Consider the following 27,028-nt stretch of genomic DNA (forward strand, 5'->3'; position numbering starts at 1 on the left):
ATCTGGCCGGCCTGCTCACCCACACATACACACAACGGAGACTGGCCCACTGAGTTACCTCTCTGGGCCAGATGATTAGTGCTCAGCTGCAGTTCCCTTTGTAATATTATTTTGCTAAATATGGTTGAAGGAAATCATGGTGGTACAAATGGATCCGGTTTGCAAATAATGAAAAATAGGTAGACTATATACAAGGTATGACTGAGGAAAATATATCCTTACGGGCACATTTCAAATAATGGTATTATTTCCAGAACGGGTAATCATGTACGGGCATTTTCGCAGACACTCCACCTCCGGCTGCTGGCACCCTATTACATTTACCCCGTCATGTGTGATGTTGAGTTTGTCCATAAGACCAATATATACCAATATATGATTATGCACGTATTAAACTGATGAAGTACAAACACACAGCATTATCATAGCTTGGCATGACCAAGATATGATACTTATCAAACCTTCCACCTTACTGCAGGTAATTTGCCACGTCTACCTGTGATATTTATGTAACAATGTACAACTACTGATGTGTTACTATCGTATTAGTCATGTGATTAGAGCTACCATTATGTTAGTAAGATGTGTTGAATCTCCCCTATTATTTAGTTGGTTTTAACTCAAAATATTACCAAGACAGCTTTTTGTGTTGGAACTGTTGTTTGCGTAACGTGGAGTTGAGGAGCTAGATGTTCCGGTGGAGCTTGTGGAGGTACTACAGGCTATGGAAAAACAAACAAGATTATTAACATTAATACACAATAATACATATACAGAATATCAGTGACAGTTCCTCACAAACAGTAAGGCAGTGCAAACACAAGAATGTTATTGCAGGCTGAATTATATTTTGTTTCTCCTAGATGGCTGTTTATGATACACACATTTGCAGACCGCTAATATTTAATTATAAACATACAGCTACAAACGAAAAACCACTAATTTTCTAATAATTACAGTAATTGTGATGTTACAGAAAACATATTGTAAACAATACAAATATATTATTGGCTCATAACCTGTTGTTTCCACATTACCAAGTTGCCAACGCGCAAGCACAGCATAGATCTTACTATGCTGAATTCTGCATAGCAGAAATGTTAAATCACTTGAGTAATGTTCAAGAGAGAAGCACATTCTGTTACACATGCCAAAGAGCGAAATTAAGCTCCTGAAATAATGTACTAGTTTACTGTGTCCTGTGCGCCTTAGTAAACACATAATATACCCCTTTATCATCCCTGTTGTGTGGCCCTATGAAAGGGGAATTCAAAGCGAGGCAATAACAACGGAAAACTTTTCATATACGTATGATGTACACAGTAATACATTTATATTTTGACATATGAAGCTAATTCCTATACGTACCCATAAATACTTATATTAAACTAATCCACCTGCAGTATAGCTTTGCTATACCTATCTTCCAAATGCAGTTTCTGTGTAAGTAATCCTGTGTTCTGTTCGTCTGCCGTCTGTCATTTGGTATTGCATGCCTTCTCCTGTGTCTCCAGCAGAGGGCTCACTTTCAGAACTAATTTCCAGCCTGTTCTATCTGTGTGTCTGTCTCTCATACTCCCACTCATTGGGGGTCATTCCGAGTTGTTCGCTCGTTGCAGATTTTCGCTATGCTGCGATTTGTTGCTAATTGCGCATGCGCAAGGCACGCAGGGCGCGTGCGCTTAGTTAACAAAAAATGTAGCAGTTTTGCTGTGGATTCTGCGGCGCTTTTCAGTCGCTCTGCTGATCGCTAAATGATTGACAGGAAAGGGGCGTTTCTGGGAGGTAACTGAGCGTTTTCTGGGAGTGTGCTAAAAAACGCAGGCGTGTCCGGGAAAAACGCGGGAGTGTCTGGAGAAACGGGGGAGTGGCTGACAGAACGCAGGGCGTGTTTGTGGCGTCAAACCAGGAACTAAACGGACTGAGCTGATCGCAATCTGTGAGTAGGTCTGGAGCTACTCAGAAACTGCAAAGAATTATTTATTAGCAGTTCTGCTAATCTTTCGTTCGCTATTCTGCTAAGCTAAGATACACTCCCAGAGGGCGGCGAATAGCGTGTGCAATGCTGCTAGAAGCAGCTAGCGAGCGAACAACTCGGAATGTGGGCCCTTGTTTTCTCTGCTTTGGGGGAATCATCTATTTTTGCTCATTTTGCTGGCTATTTTTTAAAACGCTACAGTTATTAAAGGCAAAACCCACTACTTTGATAACATTGGCATTTTATAACAGCTGGCAAATTGCAGAAAACCATTGATTTTGTAAACTCTGAAAATATTACACTTCTCACTTTGTCTGTTTTTTGTGCTTGTTTTTTCTTCAGTAAATCTGTATCTATTTGAAACTAGATGTTGTAATTTGGATGTATGGGCCTAGAGATTACCCTCATTTTGCACACCTGCAGACACTGCCATCTTGTACCACAAATCCATGCGCCTTTCTTTAATATGGGTGCATTTGTGCAAAGGGCATGGGTACTTCAGGAGGCACGCGTTTTGCAATTTACTAAATGAGCTTTCTGCTTTTCAAGTAATAATCTATATTACATGAAACAGGTGGTAATGCTAGAAATAAACATTAAGGGGGTCATTCCGAGTTGATCGCTCGCTCGCTAGCTAGTTTTTGCAGCCGTGCAAACGCTATGCCGCCGCCCACTGGGGAGTGTATTTTAGCTTAGCAGAAGTAAGAACGCATGTGCAGCCGAGCTCAGCAAAAACAGTTTGTGCAGTTTCAGAGTAGCTCTGAACCTAATCGGCTCTTGCGATCACTTCAGCCTATTCGTGTCCGGATTTGACGTCATGCACCCGCCCAGACATGCCTGCGTTTTTGCAAACACTCCCTGAAAACGGTCAGTTGACACCCAGAAACGCCCCCTTGCTGTCAATCTTCTTGCGTCCGTCAGTGCGACTGAAAACTTCGGTAGAACCTGTGCACAACCAAAACGGGCTTTGTACCCGTACGTCGTGCGTGCGGCTTGCGGGGCATACGCATGCACAGAAATGCCGTTTTTTAGCCTGATCACTGCGCTGTGAACAACGGCAGCTAGCGATCAACTCGGAATGACCCCCCAAGTGTCAGCGTAAAGGATTCTTTTTTGCCTACAGCGTAACACCTAAAAAAAACCTTAAACTAGATTTACATCTTAATAGGAATATAAATGAGCAGTATTTCTATAGTATAATTGTAACAACTTTTACTCTTCTTCACCTCATAACTTTTTAAAGAACTTTATATTTCAAGTATGTTAAAAATAAAAAGCTAGTATAAGAAATAATGGGGCAGATGTATTAACCAGGAGAAGGCATAAGGAAGTGATAAACCAGTGATATGTGCAAGGTGATAAAGGCACCAGCCAATCAGCTCCAATATTTATATTAACAGTTAGGATCTGATTGGCTGGTGCCTTTATCACCTTGCACATATCACTGGTTTATAACTTCCTTATGCCTTCTCCCGGTTAATACATCTGCCCCAATATTAGTAGTACTCTTACACAGATATGACCACAATCTAGCAGAAGCTTTGTTCAACAATTGAATAGGCAGATGTTTGAGGCAGTCTGTGGCTAGGCACAGTGTTTTACTATACTTTAGGCATGGTGCTACAAATTACTGTACCCGGCAAACCTTTAGGCAGAAACCCCAACTACAAAACCTTACACTCAGTAGACATTATACCTATACAACTGAAAAATAAATACGCAATGGGTCCCTAAAGATGGTCAAACAAGCAGCCCCTATATGCGTCACCTCTGAAATGTCACCACACTTCAATGCAAACAGAAACTTCACAAAAAAAAGGAATGACATATAAAGTGACGCTAAATGTGAATACTGTAAGTAAAAAGCAAAAATGTTACATGCTATGAATTATACTGGGATGCGGCTGTTGGGATGCCAGCGGTCATGTGACCGACGCCAGAATCCCGACACCACTCAGGAGACCAGCGCCAGATTACCGACAGCTGACATCCCGAATATGAGTTTCGGAGTTCAGGCTTAGGGCCTGGGGGAAAAAGAGGGGGGGAAGGGTTAGGATTAGGCACTGTGGGGGGTTTAGCCCCAACCACCACTCCCTGAGGGTTATTCCTAGCCGCGCCACCCCTCGAGGGTTAGGGAAGGGGGGGGGGGGGGGTAGAAATACTTTCCCCCCCTGATGTCAGTATTTTCAGTGTCAGGATGCCGCAGTCGATCATGTGACTGCCGGCATCCCGACCACCGGCAAATTGTATGTATTCAATTATACCTATATATACTATGTATATTAGATTAATTTATTATATTAAACTTTTTAGAATGAATCACGCTTTGAAGTTGATAAGTCTCTTGCCTCTGTGGCTTCCAATACTTGTATAATCTACATTGTAGCTTTCTTAACATTGCAATAAGTATGTTAGATAGATAGATAGATAGATAGATAGATAGATAGACAGACAGACAGACAGACAGACAGACAGACAGACAGACAGACAGACTATGCATGGAAGAAAATAACGGAGTTTATAGCAGTTACAATAATAAAAGTACTGTAGTATTTTGACCAGGTGTCCTTGCTGGCAAACCCCTTCTCAATGCGTTTTAGCAGCTTAGAACAAATGACACTGGTATATTATTAGCATCATGTGTAAGTACCTGGGTTGCAGTGGGTGGCAGTCTGATTTGTGGTACATCCTGTTGGCTTAAGGACTTTGAGTGTCTAGAAGGTGTGCTGGCTTCTGTATGCCTCATTGATGATGTTGCTGGAACACACACAGGCAAGGTAACATTACATATACTGTATACACAAAGGATCTAAATTCATGAACTTTATAATAAGGGCAAGAGAAAGATTTTTCTATGGGGATTAGAACACACTTTACCTTCATATTTCAGTTCAATGTAACCTGTTGTGTATACTCTTAAGGGGGGTACTCACGGAGCGATCGCTGCTTAAAATCTAAGCAATCTGACTAGATTGCTTAGATTTTAAGCAGGATCACTCCGTGTGTAGCCCCGATAGCGATGCGCAGCCCCGCGCATCGCTATCGCTGGTGCTAGATTGGCCAATCTAGTAGGTCGCTCATTTCACCCACTGGGTGAAATGAGCGGCCCCCACGTCTCCCCCCCCCCCCCCCCCCGCACGCTCAGCACACATCGCGCTGTGCTGAGCGGCGGGAGAGATGTGTGCTGAGCGGTTTGCTCAGCACACATCTCTCACACATCGGCCAGTGAGTACTGGCCTTTAAACTGTGACATCCTTGAGAAAGGTCCCTGGAGGGACCGAAATGTTGTTATATTCTGGACCTGCACCAATAAACCATGTGACTTTTGTTGAACTAAGTTGGACAAGACTGGTGAGTGCCTTTTATTCCACGTTGCGGAACAATACCTACATTGAGTTGGACTTCCTTTGGGATTTTCACCTTTATTTTGCTCATTAGGCCTAGTCTAGTAGGTGGATTCTGGAAAGCTGTAATTCCAATCATCACCACCACCACCACCTCCTATGTCTTTGCCTGTCATTATTCATTATAGAAAATCATGTAAAATAATAAAGGGTCCTACTTATACAGGTTGAGTATCCCTCAAAATGCTTGGGACCAGAGGTATTTTGGATATCGGATTTTTCCGTATTTTGGAATAATTGCACACCATAATGAGATATCATGGTGATGGGACCTAAATCTAAGCACAGAATGTATTTATGTTTCATATACACCTTATTCACACAGCCTGAAAGTAATTTTAGCCAATAATTTTAATAACTTTGTGCATTAAACAAAGTGTGTGTATATTCACACAATTCATTTATGTTTCATATACACCTTATACACACAGCCTGAAGGTCATTTAATACAATATTTTTTATAACTTTGTGTATTAAACAAAGTTTGTGTACATTGAGCTATCAGAAAACAAAGGTTTCACTATCTCACTCTCACTCAAAAAAGTCCATATTTCAGAATATTTGGATATGGGATACTCAACCTGCAACAATGACATTTTTCATGACTTTAATGTCCATCCAAGACGTGTGCCGTAAACGGGCGGATTAGGAAAAATTTGTACTAGTGGCCCCACATGGGCAGCACCAGAGGTGTAAGGTCTAGCCATGGACCTTGGCAGCAGCACCCTCCCCCCAAGACTTTCCAGATAGTGGGCATGTCCAGCATCAAGGGGAAGTTAAAAGGAAATAAAATTAAATATTATGAGCACATTATATGATACACCTTTAGAATTTAGGAAATTATTATCATTCTTTAGAAAGATATATGTTCTTGCTTATTATATCAACCGCGTATCCCAATCACTATTCACTCAATCTTATATGTCAGCCAAGCAGGCAGACAGAGCATACACTAGATCATCTGCAATCACAGGCTAAGTGTGCAAGGAAATTTTCATATATGCAAATTATTTTGCATCTTATTCATTATGTCTATAAATAGGACCACATGTCCTCAAACAAAACAGGCCCCGTGGGTGTGCCGGCCCACCGGGAATCTTCCCTGAAAGCCCTATGGCCAATCCACCTCTGGCCGTAAAGCACCAATACAGAGATTGAAACAAAGGAAATACAGAAGTTGACTGAAGCAGGGAAGGCAGTGAATGAATGATGAAGAGAAGGTGCAGGGATTCATTTATCAACTGAAAGGGCAGCTCGTGATGACTGAGAAAATGGTTTGAATGGAAAAAAAGAAGGATGTCATTAGGCGGGGAAAGCCATGTAGAAGACAGACAGAAGGGAAAGGTATGGGAGGAAGGGGTGATGGAAAGGACGTGACCAGCTACACAACAGAATCATTTTGATGTTTCAAAAATTATACTAAAATGGGTTTTAAAAAAGTGAATAGTATACATACAGGCAGAATCTGAGAGAGCTGTGTGAGATGATCTGCGGGAGCTGTGTGATGATACAGACATTCCATCCCTGCTCTGCTCCTGGTTATTTGTGCATTGTGTAATATCTAGATAGGTGTTTTGGACCTAAATGGAGAAGAAAGGACAATACCATTTGTTATACAATGCAGGTAAACAGTACAATGCAAGTTACATGGTTGTTTAGGTTAAAAAAGACATACTGCATGTATATCAAGTTTAGCTATTCATACACTAAAAACCTTAGCTGATCCAGTGGAAGGTAAAAAAAAAATCCCCATTTTACCTTCTGTTTAATTTGACAAGCTTGTATCCAAATATACGAGTTTTTAATTCTATGTGTCTGCTATTCTTAAATACTATATACTATGATTGGCATTGGGGCTTTTATGTGGCTGTGTCTGGTGCTGGGTTCCACTTTTAGATGGAACAGTGACATTTATTCTTGGAAGAAGTAACAAGAGAGCCGCTACTGGTCCCAAAAAGTGATGTCAGGTAAGCTTTAAACTAGAGATGAGCGGGTTCGGTTTCTTTGAATCCGAACCCGCACGAACTTCACTTTTTTTTCCACGGGTCCGAGCGACTCGGATCTTCCCGCCTTGCTCGGTTAACCCGAGCGCGCCCGAACGTCATCATGACGCTGTCGGATTCTCGCGAGGCTCGGATTCTATCGCGAGACTCGGATTCTATATAAGGAGCCGCGCGTCGCCGCCATTTTCACTCGTGCATTGAGATTGATAGGGAGAGGACGTGTCTGGCGTCCTCTCCATTAGAATAGAGATAGATAGATTAGATAGAGAGAGATTGTGCAGAGTCGCAGACAGAGTTAGTTTACCACAGTCAGTGACCAGTGCAGTTGCTAGTTAACTTTTATTTAATATAATATATCCGTTCACTTCTCTCTGCTATATCCGTTCTCTGCCTGAAAAAAAAAACGATACACAGCACAGTCAGTCACACAGTGTGACTCAGTCTGTGTGCACTCAGCTCAGCCCAGTGTGCTGCACAGTCATCAATGTATAAATTAAAAGCTTATAATTAATTGTGGGGGAGACTGGGGAGCACTGCAGGTTGTTAGCAGGAGCCAGGAGTACAATTATATTAATTAACAGTGCACACTTTTGCTGCAGGAGTGGTGACCAGTGCCTGACCACCAGTATAGTATTGTTGTATACTACTAATATCTCTTTAAATATCAACCAGTCTATATTAGCAGCAGACACAGTACAGTGCGGTAGTTCACGGCTGTGGCTACCTCTGTGTCGGCACACGGCAGGCAGTCCGTCCGACCAGAATTGTATTATTTATTATTATATACCTACCACCTAACCGTGGTTTTTTTTTCATTCTTTATACCGTCATAGTGTCATCCTAATTGTTACGAGTATACTACTATCTCTTTATCAACCAGTGTACAGTGCGGTAGTTCACGGCTGTGGCTACCTCTGTGGCGGCACACGGCAGGCAGTCCGTCCGACCAGAATTGTATTATTTATTATTATATACCTACCACCTAACCGTGGTTTTTTTTTCATTCTTTATACCGTCATAGTGTCATCCTAATTGTTACGAGTATACTACTATCTCTTTATCAACCAGTGTACAGTGCGGTAGTTCACGGCTGTGGCTACCTCTGTGTCGGCACACGGCAGGCAGTCCGTCCGACCAGAATTGTATTATTTATTATTATATACCTACCACCTAACCGTGGTTTTTTTTTCATTCTTTATACCGTCATAGTGTCATCCTAATTGTTACGAGTATACTACTATCTCTTTATCAACCAGTGTACAGTGCGGTAGTTCACGGCTGTGGCTACCTCTGTGTCGGCACACGGCAGGCAGTCCGTCCGACCAGAATTGTATTATTTATTATTATATACCTACCACCTAACCGTGGTTTTTTTTTCATTCTTTATACCGTCATAGTGTCATCCTAATTGTTACGAGTATACTACTATCTCTTTATCAACCAGTGTACAGTGCGGTAGTTCACGGCTGTGGCTACCTCTGTGTCGGCACACGGCAGGCAGTCCGTCCGACCAGAATTGTATTATTTATTATTATATACCTACCACCTAACCGTGGTTTTTTTTTCATTCTTTATACCGTCATAGTGTCATCCTAATTGTTACGAGTATACTACTATCTCTTTATCAACCAGTGTACAGTGCGGTAGTTCACGGCTGTGGCTACCTCTGTGTCGGCACACGGCAGGCAGTCCGTCCGACCAGAATTGTATTATTTATTATTATATACCTACCACCTAACCGTGGTTTTTTTTTCATTCTTTATACCGTCATAGTGTCATCCTAATTGTTACGAGTATACTACTATCTCTTTATCAACCAGTGTACAGTGCGGTAGTTCACGGCTGTGGCTACCTCTGTGTCGGCACACGGCAGGCAGTCCGTCCGACCAGAATTGTATTATTTATTATTATATACCTACCACCTAACCGTGGTTTTTTTTTCATTCTTTATACCGTCATAGTGTCATCCTAATTGTTACGAGTATACTACTATCTCTTTATCAACCAGTGTACAGTGCGGTAGTTCACGGCTGTGGCTACCTCTGTGTCGGCACACGGCAGGCAGTCCGTCCGACCAGAATTGTATTATTTATTATTATATACCTACCACCTAACCGTGGTTTTTTTTTCATTCTTTATACCGTCATAGTGTCATCCTAATTGTTACGAGTATACTACTATCTCTTTATCAACCAGTGTACAGTGCGGTAGTTCACGGCTGTGGCTACCTCTGTGTCGGCACACGGCAGGCAGTCCGTCCGACCAGAATTGTATTATTTATTATTATATACCTACCACCTAACCGTGGTTTTTTTTTCATTCTTTATACCGTCATAGTGTCATCCTAATTGTTACGAGTATACTACTATCTCTTTATCAACCAGTGTACAGTGCGGTAGTTCACGGCTGTGGCTACCTCTGTGTCGGCAGGCAGTCCGTCCATCCATAATTGTATTATTATTATAATATATACCACCTAACCGTGGTTTTTTTTTCATTCTTTATACCGTCATAGTGTCATACTAGTTGTTACGAGTATACTACTATCTCTTTATCAACCAGTGTACAGTGCGGTAGTTCACGGCTGTGGCTACCTCTGTGTCGGCAGTCGGCAGGCAGTCCGTCCATCCATAATTGTATTATTATTATAATATATACCACCTAACTGTGGTTTTTTTTGCATTCTTTATACCGTCGTCATAGTGTCATACTAGTTGTTACGAGTATACTACTATCTCTTTATCAACCAGTGTACAGTGCGGTAGTTCACGGCTGTGGCTACCTCTGTGTCGGCAGTCGGCAGGCAGTCCGTCCATCCATAATTGTATTATTATTATAATATATACCACCTAACCGTGGTTTTTTTTTCATTCTTTATACCGTCGTCATAGTGTCATACTAGTTGTTACGAGTATACTACTATCTCTTTATCAACCAGTGTACAGTGCGGTAGTTCACGGCTGTGGCTACCTCTGTGTCGGCAGTCGGCAGGCAGTCCGTCCATCCATAATTGTATTATTATTATAATATATACCACCTAACCGTGGTTTTTTTTTCATTCTTTATACCGTCGTCATAGTGTCATACTAGTTGTTACGAATATACTACTATCTCTTTATCAACCAGTGTACAGTGCGGTAGTTCACGGCTGTGGCTACCTCTGTGTCGGCAGTCGGCAGGCAGTCCGTCCATCCATAATTGTATTATTATTATAATATATACCACCTAACCGTGGTTTTTTTTTCATTCTTTATACCGTCGTCATAGTGTCATACTAGTTGTTACGAGTATACTACTATCTCTTTATCAACCAGTGTACAGTGCGGTAGTTCACGGCTGTGGCTACCTCTGTGTCGGCAGTCGGCAGGCAGTCCGTCCATCCATAATTGTATTATTATTATAATATATACCACCTAACCGTGGTTTTTTTATACCACCTAACCGTGGCAGTCCGTCCATAATTGTATACTAGTATCCAATCCATCCATCTCCATTGTTTACCTGAGGTGCCTTTTAGTTCTGCCTATAAAATATGGAGAACAAAAAAGTTGAGGTTCCAAAATTAGGGAAAGATCAAGATCCACTTCCACCTCGTGCTGAAGCTGCTGCCACTAGTCATGGCCGAGACGATGAAATGCCAGCAACGTCGTCTGCCAAGGCCGATGCCCAATGTCATAGTACAGAGCATGTCAAATCCAAAACACCAAATATCAGAAAAAAAAGGACTCCAAAACCTAAAATAAAATTGTCGGAGGAGAAGCGTAAACTTGCCAATATGCCATTTACCACACGGAGTGGCAAGGAACGGCTGAGGCCCTGGCCTATGTTCATGGCTAGTGGTTCAGCTTCACATGAGGATGGAAGCACTCAGCCTCTCGCTAGAAAACTGAAAAGACTCAAGCTGGCAAAAGCACCGCAAAGAACTGTGCGTTCTTTGAAATCCCAAATCCACAAGGAGAGTCCAATTGTGTCGTTTGCGATGCCTGACCTTCCCAACACTGGACGTGAAGAGCATGCGCCTTCCACTATTTGCATGCCCCCTGCAAGTGCTGGAAGGAGCACCCGCAGTCCAGTTCCTGATAGTCAGATTGAAGATGTCAGTGTTGAAGTACACCAGGATGAGGAGGATATGGGTGTTGCTGGCGCTGGGGAGGAAATTGACCAGGAGGATTCTGATGGTGAGGTGGTTTGTTTAAGTCAGGCACCCGGGGAGACACCTGTTGTCCGTGGGAGGAATATGGCCGTTGACATGCCAGGTGAAAATACCAAAAAAATCAGCTCTTCGGTGTGGAGGTATTTCACCAGAAATGCGGACAACAGGTGTCAAGCCGTGTGTTCCCTTTGTCAAGCTGTAATAAGTAGGGGTAAGGACGTTAACCACCTCGGAACATCCTCCCTTATACGTCACCTGCAGCGCATTCATAATAAGTCAGTGACAAGTTCAAAAACTTTGGGTGACAGCGGAAGCAGTCCACTGACCAGTAAATCCCTTCCTCTTGTAACCAAGCTCACGCAAACCACCCCACCAACTCCCTCAGTGTCAATTTCCTCCTTCCCCAGGAATGCCAATAGTCCTGCAGGCCATGTCACTGGCAAGTCTGACGAGTCCTCTCCTGCCTGGGATTCCTCCGATGCATCCTTGCGTGTAACGCCTACTGCTGCTGGCGCTGCTGTTGTTGCCGCTGGGAGTCGATGGTCATCCCAGAGGGGAAGTCGTAAGCCCACTTGTACTACTTCCAGTAAGCTGTTCAACAGTCCTTTGCGAGGAAGATGAAATATCACAGCAGTCATCCTACTGCAAAGCGGATAACTGAGTCCTTGACAACTATGTTGGTGTTAGACGTGCGTCCGGTATCCGCCGTTAGTTCACAGGGAACTAGACAATTTATTGAGGCAGTGTGCCCCCGTTACCAAATACCATCTAGGTTCCACTTCTCTAGGCAGGCGATACCGAGAATGTACACGGACGTCAGAAAAAGACTCACCAGTCTCCTAAAAAATGCAGTTGTACCCAATGTCCACTTAACCACGGACATGTGGACAAGTGGAGCAGGGCAGGGTCAGGACTATATGACTGTGACAGCCCACTGGGTAGATGTATGGACTCCCGCCGCAAGAACAGCAGCGGCGGCACCAGTAGCAGCATCTCGCAAACGCCAACTCTTTCCTAGGCAGGCTACGCTTTGTATCACCGCTTTCCAGAATACGCACACAGCTGAAAACCTCTTACGGCAACTGAGGAAGATCATCGCGGAATGGCTTACCCCAATTGGACTCTCCTGTGGATTTGTGGCATCGGACAACGCCAGCAATATTGTGTGTGCATTAAATATGGGCAAATTCCAGCACGTCCCATGTTTTGCACATACCTTGAATTTGGTGGTGCAGAATTTTTTAAAAAACGACAGGGGCGTGCAAGAGATGCTGTCGGTGGCCAGAAAAATTGCGGGACACTTTCGGCGTACAGGCACCACGTACAGAAGACTGGAGCACCACCAAAAACTACTGAACCTGCCCTGCCATCATCTGAAGCAAGAAGTGGTAACGAGGTGGAATTCAACCCTCTATATGCTTCAGAGGTTGGAGGAGCAGCAAAAGGCCATTCAAGCCTATACAATTGAGCACGATATAGGAGATGGAATGCACCTGTCTCAAGTGCAGTGGAGAATGATTTCAACGTTGTGCAAGGTTCTGATGCCCTTTGAACTTGCCACACGTGAAGTCAGTTCAGACACTGCCAGCCTGAGTCAGGTCATTCCCCTCATCAGGCTTTTGCAGAAGAAGCTGGAGGCATTGAAGAAGGAGCTAACACGGAGCGATTCCGCTAGGCATGTGGGACTTGTGGATGCAGCCCTTAATTCGCTTAACAAGGATTCACGGGTGGTCAATCTGTTGAAATCAGAGCACTACATTTTGGCCACCGTGCTCGATCCTAGATTTAAAGCCTACCTTGGATCTCTCTTTCCGGCAGACACAGGTCTGCTGGGGTTGAAAGACCTGCTGGTGACAAAATTGTCAAGTCAAGCGGAACGCGACCTGTCAACATCTCCTCCTTCACATTCTCCCGCAACTGGGGGTGCGAGGAAAAGGCTCAGAATTCCGAGCCCACCCGCTGGCGGTGATGCAGGGCAGTCTGGAGCGACTGCTGATGCTGACATCTGGTCCGGACTGAAGGACCTGACAACGATTACGGACATGTCGTCTACTGTCACTGCATATGATTCTCTCAACATTGATAGAATGGTGGAGGATTATATGAGTGACCGCATCCAAGTAGGCACGTCACACAGTCCGTACTTATACTGGCAGGAAAAAGAGGCAATTTGGAGGCCCTTGCACAAACTGGCTTTATTCTACCTAAGTTGCCCTCCCACAAGTGTGTACTCCGAAAGAGTGTTTAGTGCCGCCGCTCACCTTGTCAGCAATCGGCGTACGAGGTTACATCCAGAAAATGTGGAGAAGATGATGTTCATTAAAATGAATTATAATCAATTCCTCCGCGGAGACATTGACCAGCAGCAATTGCCTCCACAAAGTACACAGGGAGCTGAGATGGTGGATTCCAGTGGGGACGAATTGATAATCTGTGAGGAGGGGGATGTACACGGTGATATATCGGAGGGTGAAGATGAGGTGGACATCTTGCCTCTGTAGAGCCAGTTTGTGCAAGGAGAGATTAATTGCTTCTTTTTTGGGGGGGGTCCAAACCAACCCGTCATATCAGTCACAGTCGTGTGGCAGACCCTGTCACTGAAATGATGGGTTGGTTAAAGTGTGCATGTCCTGTTTTATTTATACAACATAAGGGTGGGTGGGAGGGCCCAAGGATAATTCCATCTTGCACCTCTTTTTTCTTTTCTTTTTCTTTGCATCATGTGCTGATTGGGGAGGGTTTTTTGGAAGGGACATCCTGCGTGACACTGCAGTGCCACTCCTAGATGGGCCCGGTGTTTGTGTCGGCCACTAGGGTCGCTTATCTTTCTCACACAGTCAGCTACCTCATTGCGCCTCTTTTTTTCTTTGCGTCATGTGCTGTTTGGGGAGGGTTTTTTGGAAGGGACATCCTGCGTGACACTGCAGTGCCACTCCTAGATGTGCCCGGTGTTTGTGTCGGCCACTAGGGTCGCTAATCTTACTCACACAGTCAGCTACCTCATTGCGCCTCTTTTTTTCTTTGCGTCATGTGCTGTTTGGGGAGGGTTTTTTGGAAGGGCCATCCTGCGTGACACTGCAGTGCCACTCCTAGATGGGCCCGGTGTTTGTGTCGGCCACTAGGGTCGCTAATCTTACTCACACAGCTACCTCATTGCGCCTCTTTTTTTCTTTGCGTCATGTGCTGTTTGGGGAGGGTTTTTTGGAAGGGACATCCTGCGTGACACTGCAGTGCCACTCCTAGATGGGCCCGGTGTTTGTGTCGGCCACTAGGGTCGCTTATCTTTCTCACACAGTCAGCTACCTCATTGCGCCTCTTTTTTTCTTTGCGTCATGTGCTGTTTGGGGAGGGTTTTTTGGAAGGGACATCCTGCGTGACACTGCAGTGCCACTCCTAGATGGGCCCGGTGTTTGTGTCGGCCACTAGGGTCGCTTATCTTACTCACACAGCGACCTCGGTGCAAATTTTAGGACTAAAAATAATATTGTGAGGTGTGATGTGTTCAGAATAGGCTGAAAATGAGTGTAAATTATGTTTTTTGAGGTTAATAATACTTTGGGATCAAAATTACCCCCAAATTCTATGATTTAAGCTGTTTTTTAGGGTTTTTTGAAAAAAACACCCGAATCCAAAACACACCCGAATCCGACAAAAAAAATTCGGTGAGGTTTTGCCAAAACGCGTTCGAACCCAAAACACGGCCGCGGAACCGAACCCAAAACCAAAACACAAAACCCGAAAAATTTCAGGCGCTCATCTCTACTTTAAACACATCGGTGACTTTCCGGTGAGTCTACCTAATGTTTTAAAGGATCATCATTTAAAAGAGATGTGTCCTACACAGTATCAGCCTCTATATCTTGATGTAGAGAGATTACTTTCCATCATTGAGCATTAGGGGGGTCATTCCGAGTTGATCGCTAGCTAGCTACTTTTAGCAGCCTTGCAAACGCTATGCCGCCGCCCACTGGGGAGTGTATTTTAGCTTAGCAGAAGTGCGAACGCTTGTGCAGCCGAGCTCTACAAAAACAGTTTGTGCAGTTTCAGAGTAGCTCTGAACCTACTCAGCGCTTGCGATCACTTCAGCCTATTCGTGTCCGGATTTGACGTCATACACCCGCCCACCGAACGCCCAGCCACGCCTGTGTTTTTTCAGACACGCCTGCGTTTTTGCAAACACTCCCTGAAAACGGTCAGTTGACACCCAGTAACGCCCCCTTCCTGTCAATCTTCTTGCGGCCGCCAGTGTGAAGGAAAACTTCGCTAGAACCTGTGCACAACCACAAAGAGCATGCGCAGAAATGCAATTTTTTCACCTGATCGCTGCGCTGCGAAAATCGACAGCGAGCGATCAACTCGGAATTACCCCCTATAAACTCTATCATTTTTTACTGACTCTTGCAGGAGGATATGTATATAAGCATGCAGTGATCAATTTGTTCTTTGGTGTAGATACAGTAAATCTAATTCAGACAATCATTGTTCACAGATGAAATCTCCCATGCCTGTTATTAATTTAGTTGCCCGTCTCTGCACTCTCTCCAGTTCCAAGACATTCTTTCTGTGATTTGAAGCCCACATATTTAAGGAGAGGCCTCACTAGTGTTTTTAAAAGAGGTGAGGAATTACTTGAGTTTATACCCATTTTAGTACATGATACTATCCTGTTGGCTTTGGATGCAGGAATTTGGCGTTTCATGCTATTGCTTAGTTTCTGATCTAAATTATACCTAGATAATTTTTTATCATAGATTTACTCATTTGTTTTCAACCTCGCTGCTAACATACTTTTAGCCACCAAAATGCATAATATTATAGTATTGTACATTTACATTTATTTACACTGAATTTAATCGGCCATGTTTTACTCTTATCTAGACCCCTTTGTGATAATACATTTTATATGAACTCAGTTATACTGCAGTACTATTAACTCTGTTTGCACCATTTCTAAACAAATAAAACGGCACTGATTCCGCTGCAGAACCCTGGGCACAACCCATGAACCATTAATAACTATTACTGTATACTGACTCCAGGGTAGAGCTACCAAAGCGCGAACATCCCTACAGCCGGTGAACATTACTTATTACTGGCGATAGCATTTTTTTGTAGTTACCTTTGGTGATAATACTGCTGTCTCTGGGAATAACCAAGCCTTAGTGCTTAACAAACATTGCATGGTATTACGGCAATACTTGCTCAGTTATTTCCAGCACAAGATGTCAAAAATAGATTAAAATACATATAAAAAGCAAACTACAGTATATTCCTTGAGTAAATAATTTTTAACGCATAATGGGGGTCATTCCGAGTTGATCGCTCGCTAGCTGTTTTTAGCAGCCGTGCAAACTCTAAGCCGCCGCCCTCTGGGAGTGTATCTTAGCTTAGCAGAAGTGCGAACGAAAGGATCGCACAGCGGCTGCAAAAAAATATTGTCCAGTTTCAGAGTAGCTTCAGACCTACTCAGCGCTTGCGATCACTTCAGAACATTCAGTTCCGGATTTGACGTCACAAACACGCCCTGTGTCCGCCCCGCCACGCCTGCATTTTTCCTGGCATGCCTGCGTTTTTCTGAACACTCCCTGAAAACGGTCAGTTGACACCCAGAAACACCCATTTCCTGTCAATCACTCTGCGGCAAGCAGTGCGACTGAAAAGCTTCGCTAGACCTTGTGTGAAACTACATCGTCCGTTGTGAAAGTACGTTGCGCGTGCACATTGTGCCGCATGCGCAGAAGTGCCATTTTTTTGCTTCATCGCTGCGCAGCGAACATTTTCAGCTAGCGATCAACTCGGAATGACCCCCAATGTGTTTTTACTTTTATTACTAACAAACGTGATTTTATTTTCTTATTTTTTTTTCTGTATTAGTGGAAATTAACTGTAAAAGTCCACTGTGTAAACTGCAATCCGTTACTGAGGATTGGACCACATCTGAGCTTCCCCAATACATTGCTGTCATAACAGTCTGTAGAGAGTCTCAAAGTAACACAACACATGTATATAAATGAATAAATGTTCCTTGTAAGGGTGTTTGGGCAAAGCAGCCTTCTCTGTTTGTGTTATCTGTAACTCAATCAATTGAATGAAAAGGGTGTAATTACAGATAATAATAATAGTAGTCATTGGCAGGGCCGGATCACGGCTGGTGGGTGCCCAGGGTCAGCGAAGTTGTGGGGGGGGCCCAGTAGTAAAATTGCTCATAAATGCCAGCTCCCCCCCCCCCTCCTCCCCATATACACGCACCTGGACCATCTGTCACAGAACAGCAGCTGACATAAGACCAGCATGTCGGAGCAACACTCACTGCCAGCTCCCGCCCACAGGATTTCACCTCCCATTCCATGACACTCGCTGGACACGGATGACCTCCTTGCTGGCAGCACAGCCCTGCCACTGGAGGAGTACTACTCTAGGGGTCCCACACACAGCTGTGTTTTACTAATGTGTGGGGGCCCCATGACGACCGCCCCTTGCGCCCCTCCTTAATCCGACCCTGGTCATTGGCCACTGAATGCTAATCATTCAAACATAAATTTGCAGATTCATTGTAACCTATTAGATTTTTGTCACAGCAACTATCGGATTGGTTTTCTGATTTGGACAAATTCTATCTGAAATGAAGGGGTAGAATTTTAGAATGAAAAGGCAGTATTGCTCCTGGTTTCCCACACTGGACTGCAGTGGTTAGCTGGTGGCACTGGGTAAAATGCATGGGTGTAGACGTGTGTACAGGTGCATGGAGATTTCTTCCTTGCTGTCCTTTGCAAAGGATTTATAATAAGGTTTCCGGGTGGCTAGTCATAGTGACTGCAGTAGACGCAGTGTACCTTTATTGATGAGTCTCCGAGTTCTAAAGCGGACTCCTCGAGCCCCAGGTCTCTCCTCCTCTCCGCTCGGACCTCGGCATAGCTGTAACATAACACAATGAGGGAAGCATGAAATGTGATGTAAAGGAATATACTATTTCAGTAGTCATATAGTCAATGACTTATAGCCTGCAGATCAATCCTGCTTCACTATGTATTTGTTTTGTTATTATCGGTAGGATTATATATATCTGTATAGTAGACTTTATGTAGATAATCAGAAATCAACTAGGCATCGCGTGTCAAATATAGTATATTTGGAAGGGACTCTCTACTACTTTAGCTCCCATCCCCGGTTTATAAAAAAAACTTTATCTAAATTATGTATGGAATTACTCAGAGAGTGTGCAGGATCATCAGGTCTGACTTAAGTGTGACATGAAGATCCAAAGCAAGAACCATTAAAAATATAGGATGAGAAACTAAAGAATACCAGCTCTGAATTAGATCTGATGATAGAATTGCAGCTAACTACTGTATTATGATGATGATGAATACATTCAATGTTTACCCTACACACTGATTATAACAGTAATCCTGTATATTGCACGGTTATCTATGACCCCTGCATGCATTCATCACTTTACAATGTTCTCTTATGACTGTTAGTTACAGATAAAGCAATGATGCTACCAGGGCCGCAACTAGGGGGAGGTCTAAGGGGGCATGCGGCCTGGGTGCAGGATTTGAGGGGGCGCCGAGGAGTTATAGAGGAGCAGGTTTTTTTTTTTTTAACAAGCAGTGCTGTGCTGCTCCAGTGAGACAGCAGACGGCTCCCACCTGACTGCCCACAGCTGGCTCCAACGAATTGCGGCTAAGCTCCAGTACCTGGGAACTCTCCTATGCCGGCTACTGTCTTAAACTCTCTTCTTTGCTATGCAGTGCTGCGACTAGCGTGCGGTGCACCGTGCAAGCTATAGAAGCAAGCTATTGGTGCTGTGTTTTTAAGCAGGCTATGATCTTTGCTGCCTGCCCATCACCAACTGATAACAAGCTGCCAGCTACACACCACTGAGAGGACACGCTGTAGTGTAGTGGTGTAGTTCAGCATGTAGGGGATGTAGAATAGTGATGTGGTGCAGTGGATATGGGAATGTAGTGCAGTGATATTGTGCAATGTATGGGGACACACGTGGGGCATGTAGTGGAACACACTGCTGGGGGGCATGTGACGCTTAGGGCATTTGATTCACATTGGGTAATATTGTCACATAGTATCTCCTTTTGTTTCAAACTTTTTGATAATCTGATTATTTTAGTCTGACAGTGTTTGTTTGTTTGTTTGTTTGTTTGCTTTTTGGTTTTTTTATTTATTTATTTTATATATTAAAAAAAAATTGGGGGGAGGGGGGGTGGCGCAAATTACCGCCTTGCCCCAGGTGACCGAAAATCCTAGTTTCGGCTCTGATGCTACTACTAACTACAATAACAAAACTGTAACAATACTCCAAAAACATGGAAGCTGCTACCAAACTTTTTTTCTGTAAAGAAAAAGTAAACTCATAAAGGAAATACCAGAAGAGGGCGCTGTTCTCTGCATTTAAAAACAATTGATCATTTTACCTATATATGTGTATATACTTAATGAACATAAAAGGTTTGTTACACAAATTAATATCTGTTAGATGTATTCAAATACTAATTCGGGTATAACGCAGATGCTGACTGTGCACAGTTGCAGATTTGTCCAATCACCCCTGATTTACAAACTAACAAACGCCAACTGTTGACACTAGGGTTGCAACCTCTCCCTGATTTCCTGGATTCTCCAGGATTTGGTGGCAACCCTCCAGGAGGCTTTTCCCTTCACCCGGATTCTCCAGGATTAAAGGGGACCCTGGGAGCACCAGCTCTGCTGCTTGGCAGCCAAGGAACTCAGTGAACTACAGTGACTGTCTTGCGAGATGATGACATCAAATCTCGCGAGACTCTGTTCAGCCCAGACTGAGCCGAAACTGCTGTGACGCTGCCATCAGCAGCTCTTCCTCAGCATTTCCCCGGTCTGCGCCTGCGGACCACAGACTGAGCCGAAGCTGCCATGACGCTGCCATCGGCAGCTCTTCCTCAGCGTTTTCCCAGGCTGCAGTGGTGAAGTGACACCAGCCCGGCTCATGTGAGAAGAGCAACGAGAGCTGACAGACATGTCACACATATATTTATAATATAGTGAGCATGCATGAAACAAATAGAGGCTCAAGTTATATATAAATGTATATTTTTAATCACTAACAGACACCTTTTAGTAGTGCATTTGTTTGTTTAACCTGTTGAAGCTTGATATTGATTAGGTTGTGTGCAACACTTACACTTCCATGGTTCTTCCCTTTTTCACACAACCTAGTTCTAAGGCACCAAATGCCTGTAATTTATCCAAGTGGCGACTATTATATTCCTATTTATATACCAGGTTGAGTATCCCTTATCCAAAATGCTTGGGACCAGAGGTATTTTGGATATTGGATTTTTCCGTATTTTGGAATAATTGCATACCATAATGAGATATCATGGTGATGGGACCTAAATCTAAGCACAGAATGCATTTATGTTACATATATACCTTATACACACAGCCTGAAGGTAATTTTAGCCAATATTTTTTATAACTTTGTGCATTAAACAAAGTGTGTCTACATTCACACAATTCATTTATGTTTCATATACACCTTATATACACAGCCTGAAGGTCATTTAATACAGTATTTTTTAATAACTTTGTGTATTAAACAAAGTTTGTGTACATTGAGCCATCAAAAAACAAAGGTTTCACTATCTCACTCTCACTCAAAAAAGTCTGTATTTCGGAATATTCCGTATTTCGGAATATATGGATATGGGATACTCAACCTGTATATACACTGTTTCATTAAGATTGTTTGAACGTAAAATATTATATAAATATGGTACATCATTTTATTTACATGAACATTGCTAGGTTCTGCGGGGGAATGTTTGGGATTGGGGGGGTGGATCTCCAGGAATCGATGATGCATGAGGTGGCAACCATAGTTGACACTGACACTCCGACAGGTTTTCCGGTTTGTGGAGGAGGCTTTTAAAATAGTTTTTAGGTGCATTTCTATTCTATAGTGTATTGGAAACTTTATAATTGACATTTATCCTAGAAACATACCTCCCAACATGTGAAAATCCCAAGCTGTATGCTAGGAACACTATCTCTATATATGCTATTACTGCTATCATCTCCCTAATGTCCGCAACTACAGTATGCTCCTGACGTAGAGGAAAAAGATGCAGAAGGCATTCTACCTGTTTTAAAAGAAAGATGGCCTCTGCCACTATTGTACTAGTAAAGGAATGACACTGTAATTACAGCAGTTCATATGTGTTTATAACATCTCAAAAATGATATGTTGAAACGTAGAGCTGTGTTATATTACCTCTCCTTTAATGCCATAGCATTTCTCAACACTCCTCAATCTCATTACAGTTAGCACCTTGTTTGTGCATATGTTTATGTTAGTTATCACCTAGTTTATTGTCCCCCTCCCAGCAGGGCAGCCATCAGGGGGGGGGACTGGTGTCCCGGGCCCTTACAGAGAGGGGGGCCCACCCCTGTCTCCTACCGCCAATACCTGTGAATCAACTGCAGGCTGGTGTGCAGAGAGAACGTCTTAAAACAAGCCTTCCCTGCACATCAACTCTCTGTGAATCGTTCTTGTAGGTCCACAACACTCCACTCATATGTAACGTCACAATGTAGGACATCACATAGGGGTGGAGTGGTGCGGCAGAATCTTTTTTTTGTGGAGAGATGGGCCTTGTCCATTTAGTCAGTGTCGGGCCCCACAAATTCTGAAGGCAGCCCTGCCTCCCAGTCGCCCCCTTCACAATTTTTCTGTACCTCTTTTATGTTAAGAATCCACTAAAAAACCAATGATAAAAATAAACCATTCAGAAATCATTCACTGATTGCTGTCACGTATATGTCTGTGAAAGTCCATTATAGATCCAACACTGAATAGCCCTCAGAGCGGAATCAGTATATAAATAGCATGGTATCCTGCAGCCTTTGCCTACACTTTAATGGAACAAAGTATTCATACCAGAGAAATGTCATTGTCTTCATTATATATAACACAGAACCTGCGGCATTGACAGACATCATCCCCAATCCACTAAAGGTGTAAAAGATGCCATTTATCTTAATTTAGCATGGAGCAATATTTATATGGGTAGATAAGGTGTTGAAATTCCTGTCTCTTGGCACGCTTATTGTGCCTCCACCTCTGACTGCACCACACTTCCACTGTTATATTATGGAATGGGTGGGAAGACTGTGCTATGATCCGGTAGTACTCTCACATCAGGAGCCGCCGGCAGGTCCTTACGCACTGTAGCAGGTGAGGGCATCACCCTTAACACTGTGAGGTTTGGTGCAGGGCTCAGCGGTAGCAGCCTTCCTCCCCTGCGGAGGTTCCATGGAGGTTGCTGAAGCTGAGCAGCACCAGTCTTCTATCCCTTCATAATGTCCTGCTGCGCTGCTAAACATCTGCCAGCGGTAATGGATGGGTAAGACACATCAGCAATGTCCTCCAGCCGGGAAGGCACCCTGAGAAGGTGGGCTTGGGACACTCAATCCCTGTGAGGAATTAATGGAGCATTCAGTGGCTGCGAATAGTTGCAGCCTGGCATGCCTTGCAGCAAGCCTTGTTGCAGCATGCTACATCACAGCAAAGATGAGCACGGCTACATCTGTAATTGTCAGTTTGTAGCCCCCATTGGTAATAATGGGGACTGTGGTCTGTAGTGCTAATGAGCATTCTCAATAGATTTGTGTTAAATCTCCTGCATTATGCTATTTGCACATAACCACAAACCATAACACTATGCAGAAACTTCAGTTTCTAAATAATTTTATGGGGAAAAAAGCTTGATATATAGGCCCCTTAGTAATTTCAGATACACGCTATTCATTTGCTGCTACTGAAATATTTCTACCATATTCCATCTGTGCTAGTTGAAGACACCTACGAGGGATGAAACCCTGCACGCTTTTACCGGGAGTTAATGTGATCAGTATCATGCATTTTAAACTTATTGAGGTCTATCTTTTTGAGAAAGTTGTACTGATAACGATAATTGGTCATTAGCATAAGAACGCTTTTTTAGAAATATTTAATAAAACACAGATGTGACAAGCTGTATGTCATTTATATCACGTGGTTCCAACAATCATATTAAACTGCAGTCAATAGCAATATGGGGCCAAACAGCTGCAGGATTTTGGCGTTATACTGTGTTCTCCTCTGGCCTATAAGTCACATGTTGAATGAATGTTTAATACCCCACAAAAGTATGTATTATAACAAAAAAATAATTTCTTACCTAACAACAGTGTGTGTGCAAACAATGAACTCTGGCTTGGAGTTCCACTGGTGGTAAGTGATGTAGTAGTGCGTCTGTAGCCAGATCCACTGTTGGCCTTTGGTTAAGAACCTGTAGTAACAGGATTTTCCTTTCCCGTATTGCATCACTGGTTTCCAATAAAAGAAAACAAAATAATCAATGTCAGATTTAAATACAATAGCCAAGAAATGCAGTGAAAGCATATTAAAGTACAGAAAGAAAAACAGGCTGGGGGGATTATACTGTAGTAGGGCACTCATTCAGCTTCAGTTGCCGTTTTGAGACTATAGCAAAACTTCAACTATTATCAGTCGCATGCCAGGGGCTGCCCAGCACTGGGCAAGGCCACCCTGCATGCTAACAGCGGGCAACGATGCAATCGCACTTCAATTGCGATATCATTGCTTAATAAGCCACCATGAATGTGCAGCCTGACTGTGAAGGCAGTCGGGCTGCCACCATTTTCTCCATTGCAGCAGCTGCATACCCTCCAACATGACCCATTCCATTAGGTACAAAATGCTCTGTTCCTGGACTTCCTTGCCAGTGGCAGTTACAGAGATGGGGCTGCAGCACAGTCCAACATTCAACTAGGGGAGCCACACCAACTGCCACCCCAAACGCTGCCAAACATCACCGGCCAGGACTCACTGGCAGTTGGTGTGGCTCCCCTAGTTGAATTTTGGACTGTGCTACAGCCCCATCTCTATAACTGCCACTGGCAAGGAAGTCCAGGAACAGAGCATTTTGTACCTAATGGAACGGGTTATGTTGGAGGGTATGCACATGCGGCTGCCCCGTCAACGGCCCAGATACGCCCTCATTTCTGATGCCACGCCCCGCAATGCCGCATTGCCGCCCTTCGAACGTCTCTGTCTGTCAATCAGGCAGACGCGTTCTCATCAAAGTGATGTGCATGCATTGCCAGGCACGTGCATATCAGGCACTGCGCGTTCGCACTCATTAGTAATTCGTCGGTATGCGATTGCATCGCTGATGCGATCCATACTGAATAAGGCCCTATATCACCATGCTATAGTATTGGCTCATGAAGCATGGTGGCAGTTGTTTTTTACAGTATAGATGTAAAACCATATTGGCTATACATGTAAATGTCAAGTTATCATTTTAGTAATTCATTTGTATAACATACAGTAATAGAACTAAAATAGCTCATATTGGGCATTAGTACTATGAAGAACACAGCAACGTTGTTCTGTAACCATAGCAACTAACTTCCACCCTTTGAATCACATTTAAATTATTATTATTATACTTTATTTATATGGCAACAACATAATACAAAGTCCTTTATAGAGATGTTTTAACATCATTACTCCCTACCTCAGTTGAGTCTACAGTCTGAATTCTCTGCCACACACTGAGGCTGGGTACACACTTCACGATGCGCATAAGATGCAACAGCGTCAAGTGAAAAGATATCGGACATAAACACTGAACGATATCGTCACCGATATCGTCAGTGAAGGGCCAACCCACAACCAGGTGCATGCAGTCTTGTCCAATATCTTTAGATTTCAAGGTTGGAACTAAAGATATTGGACATCGTTAACGATACGTGGGAACGTGCATCGTTAACGATATAGTGTATACACACTGGACAATGTAACCGATATATCGTCTGATCCGGTGGTTCGGATGATATATTGGGTGCATATCGTCAAGTATGTGCCCAGCCGAAGATAAATATTGTCAGAAGCCAGTTACCAGCAAGTACTGTGGCCCAGATTTATTAAGCCTTGGAGAGTGATAAAATGCACGGTGTTACAGGCTGGGTTTTAAAAATGTCAGTAGCTGATTGGTTGTTACTTCATCCCTGTGCAATTTATCAATCTCCAAGACTTGATAAATCTGGGCCACTGGATGTTTTCTGGACTATGGGGTGAGGCAGGTGAGGCCGAGCCTTTCCTGTCATACTAACGTTTGCATGAGAGTTTTGACTGTATAAGGGGTATATGCAATTGCGGTCGAATTCCGGCTGGAATTCGACCGTTTTTTAATTCGACACAATTCGACAGTCAGACACCCTCCCGCCGGGACCCGAATTCGACATATTCAATAAAAAACGGATTTGACAGTCCCGCTGTCGAAAAACGGACCAATTTACAATAGTGTGCGTCCTGGATTCGACTTCATGGACGGCACAAAAGTGTTTAAAAAAACCTGAAAAAAAATGCGTGGGGTCCCCCCTCCTAAGCATAACCAGGCTCGGGCTCTTTGAGCTGGTCCTGGTTGTAAAAATACGGGGGGGGAAATGACAGGGGATCCCCCGAATTTTAACAACCAGCACCGGCCTCTGCGTCCGGTCCTGGTGCAAAAATACGGGGGACAAAAGACGTAGGGGTCCGCCGTATTTTTCACACCAGCACCGGGCTCACTAGCTAGAGATAATGCCACAGCCGGAGGACACTTTTATACCGGTCCCTGCGGCCGTGACATTAAATCCCCAACTAGTCACCCCTGGCCGGGGTAACCTGGAGGAGTGGGGACCCCTTAAATCAAGGGGTCCCCCCCCCTCCAGCCACCCAAGGGCCAGGGGTGAAGCCCGAGGCTGTCCCCCCATCCAAGGACGGCGGATGGGAGGCTGATAGCCAAGTGTAAAAAAAATATATATTGTTTTCTGTAGCAGAACTACAAGTCCCAGCAAGCCTCCCCCGCAAGCTGGTACTTGGAGAACCACAAGTACCAGCATGCGGGGGGAAAGGGGCCCGCTGGTACCTGTAGTTCTACTGCAAAAAAAATACCCAAATAAAAACAGTACACACACACCGTGACAGTAAAACTTTATTGTGTTTTATTATTTTGCCAAGTACGTGGATTACAAGCAGAAGAGGACAGATCTACACAGGATTTTTGTGAGTATAATTTTATTTACAGGTAAACCGTGGATTCTACTGGTGAAGAGGACCGACACTTCGTGTCAACATCGGTAAGTATGTGTGTGTCGGTGTGCATGTATGTAATAAAGTTTTACTGTGTGTACTGTTTTTATTTGGGTATTTTTTTTGCAGTAGAACTACAGGTACCAGCGGGCCCGTTTCCCCCCCGCATGCTGGTACTTGTGGTTCTCCAAGTACCAGCTGCGGGGGAGGCTTGCTGGGACTTGTAGTTCTGCTACAAAAAAAAAACAATATTCTTTTTTTTTACACTTGGCTATCAGCCTCCCATCCGCCGCCCTTGAATGGGGGGACAGCCTCGGGCTTCACCCCTGGCCCTTGGGTGGCTGGAGG

At 43.8% G+C, this 27,028-nt stretch overlaps 1 protein-coding gene across 2 annotated transcripts in view; it reads right to left on the reverse strand.

Moving 5' to 3' along the window:
- The window catches only part of PASD1 (PAS domain containing repressor 1), a 252,224-nt gene that overhangs the window by 17,492 nt on the left and 207,704 nt on the right, over positions 1-27,028 (reverse strand). For both annotated transcript variants that reach the window (XM_063937369.1, XM_063937368.1), the window contains exons 12-16: positions 23,757-23,904; positions 18,372-18,453; positions 6,839-6,962; positions 4,629-4,735; positions 633-722 (exon numbers count right to left, since the gene is read on the reverse strand). In XM_063937369.1, coding sequence (XP_063793439.1) covers positions 633-722; positions 4,629-4,735; positions 6,839-6,962; positions 18,372-18,453; positions 23,757-23,904 — 551 coding nt within the window. The remainder of the gene's footprint in view (positions 1-632; positions 723-4,628; positions 4,736-6,838; positions 6,963-18,371; positions 18,454-23,756; positions 23,905-27,028) is intronic.

The sequence above is a fragment of the Pseudophryne corroboree genome, chromosome 8, assembly GCF_028390025.1.
Source record: "Pseudophryne corroboree isolate aPseCor3 chromosome 8, aPseCor3.hap2, whole genome shotgun sequence".
NCBI classification, from domain to species: Eukaryota; Metazoa; Chordata; class Amphibia; order Anura; family Myobatrachidae; genus Pseudophryne; species Pseudophryne corroboree.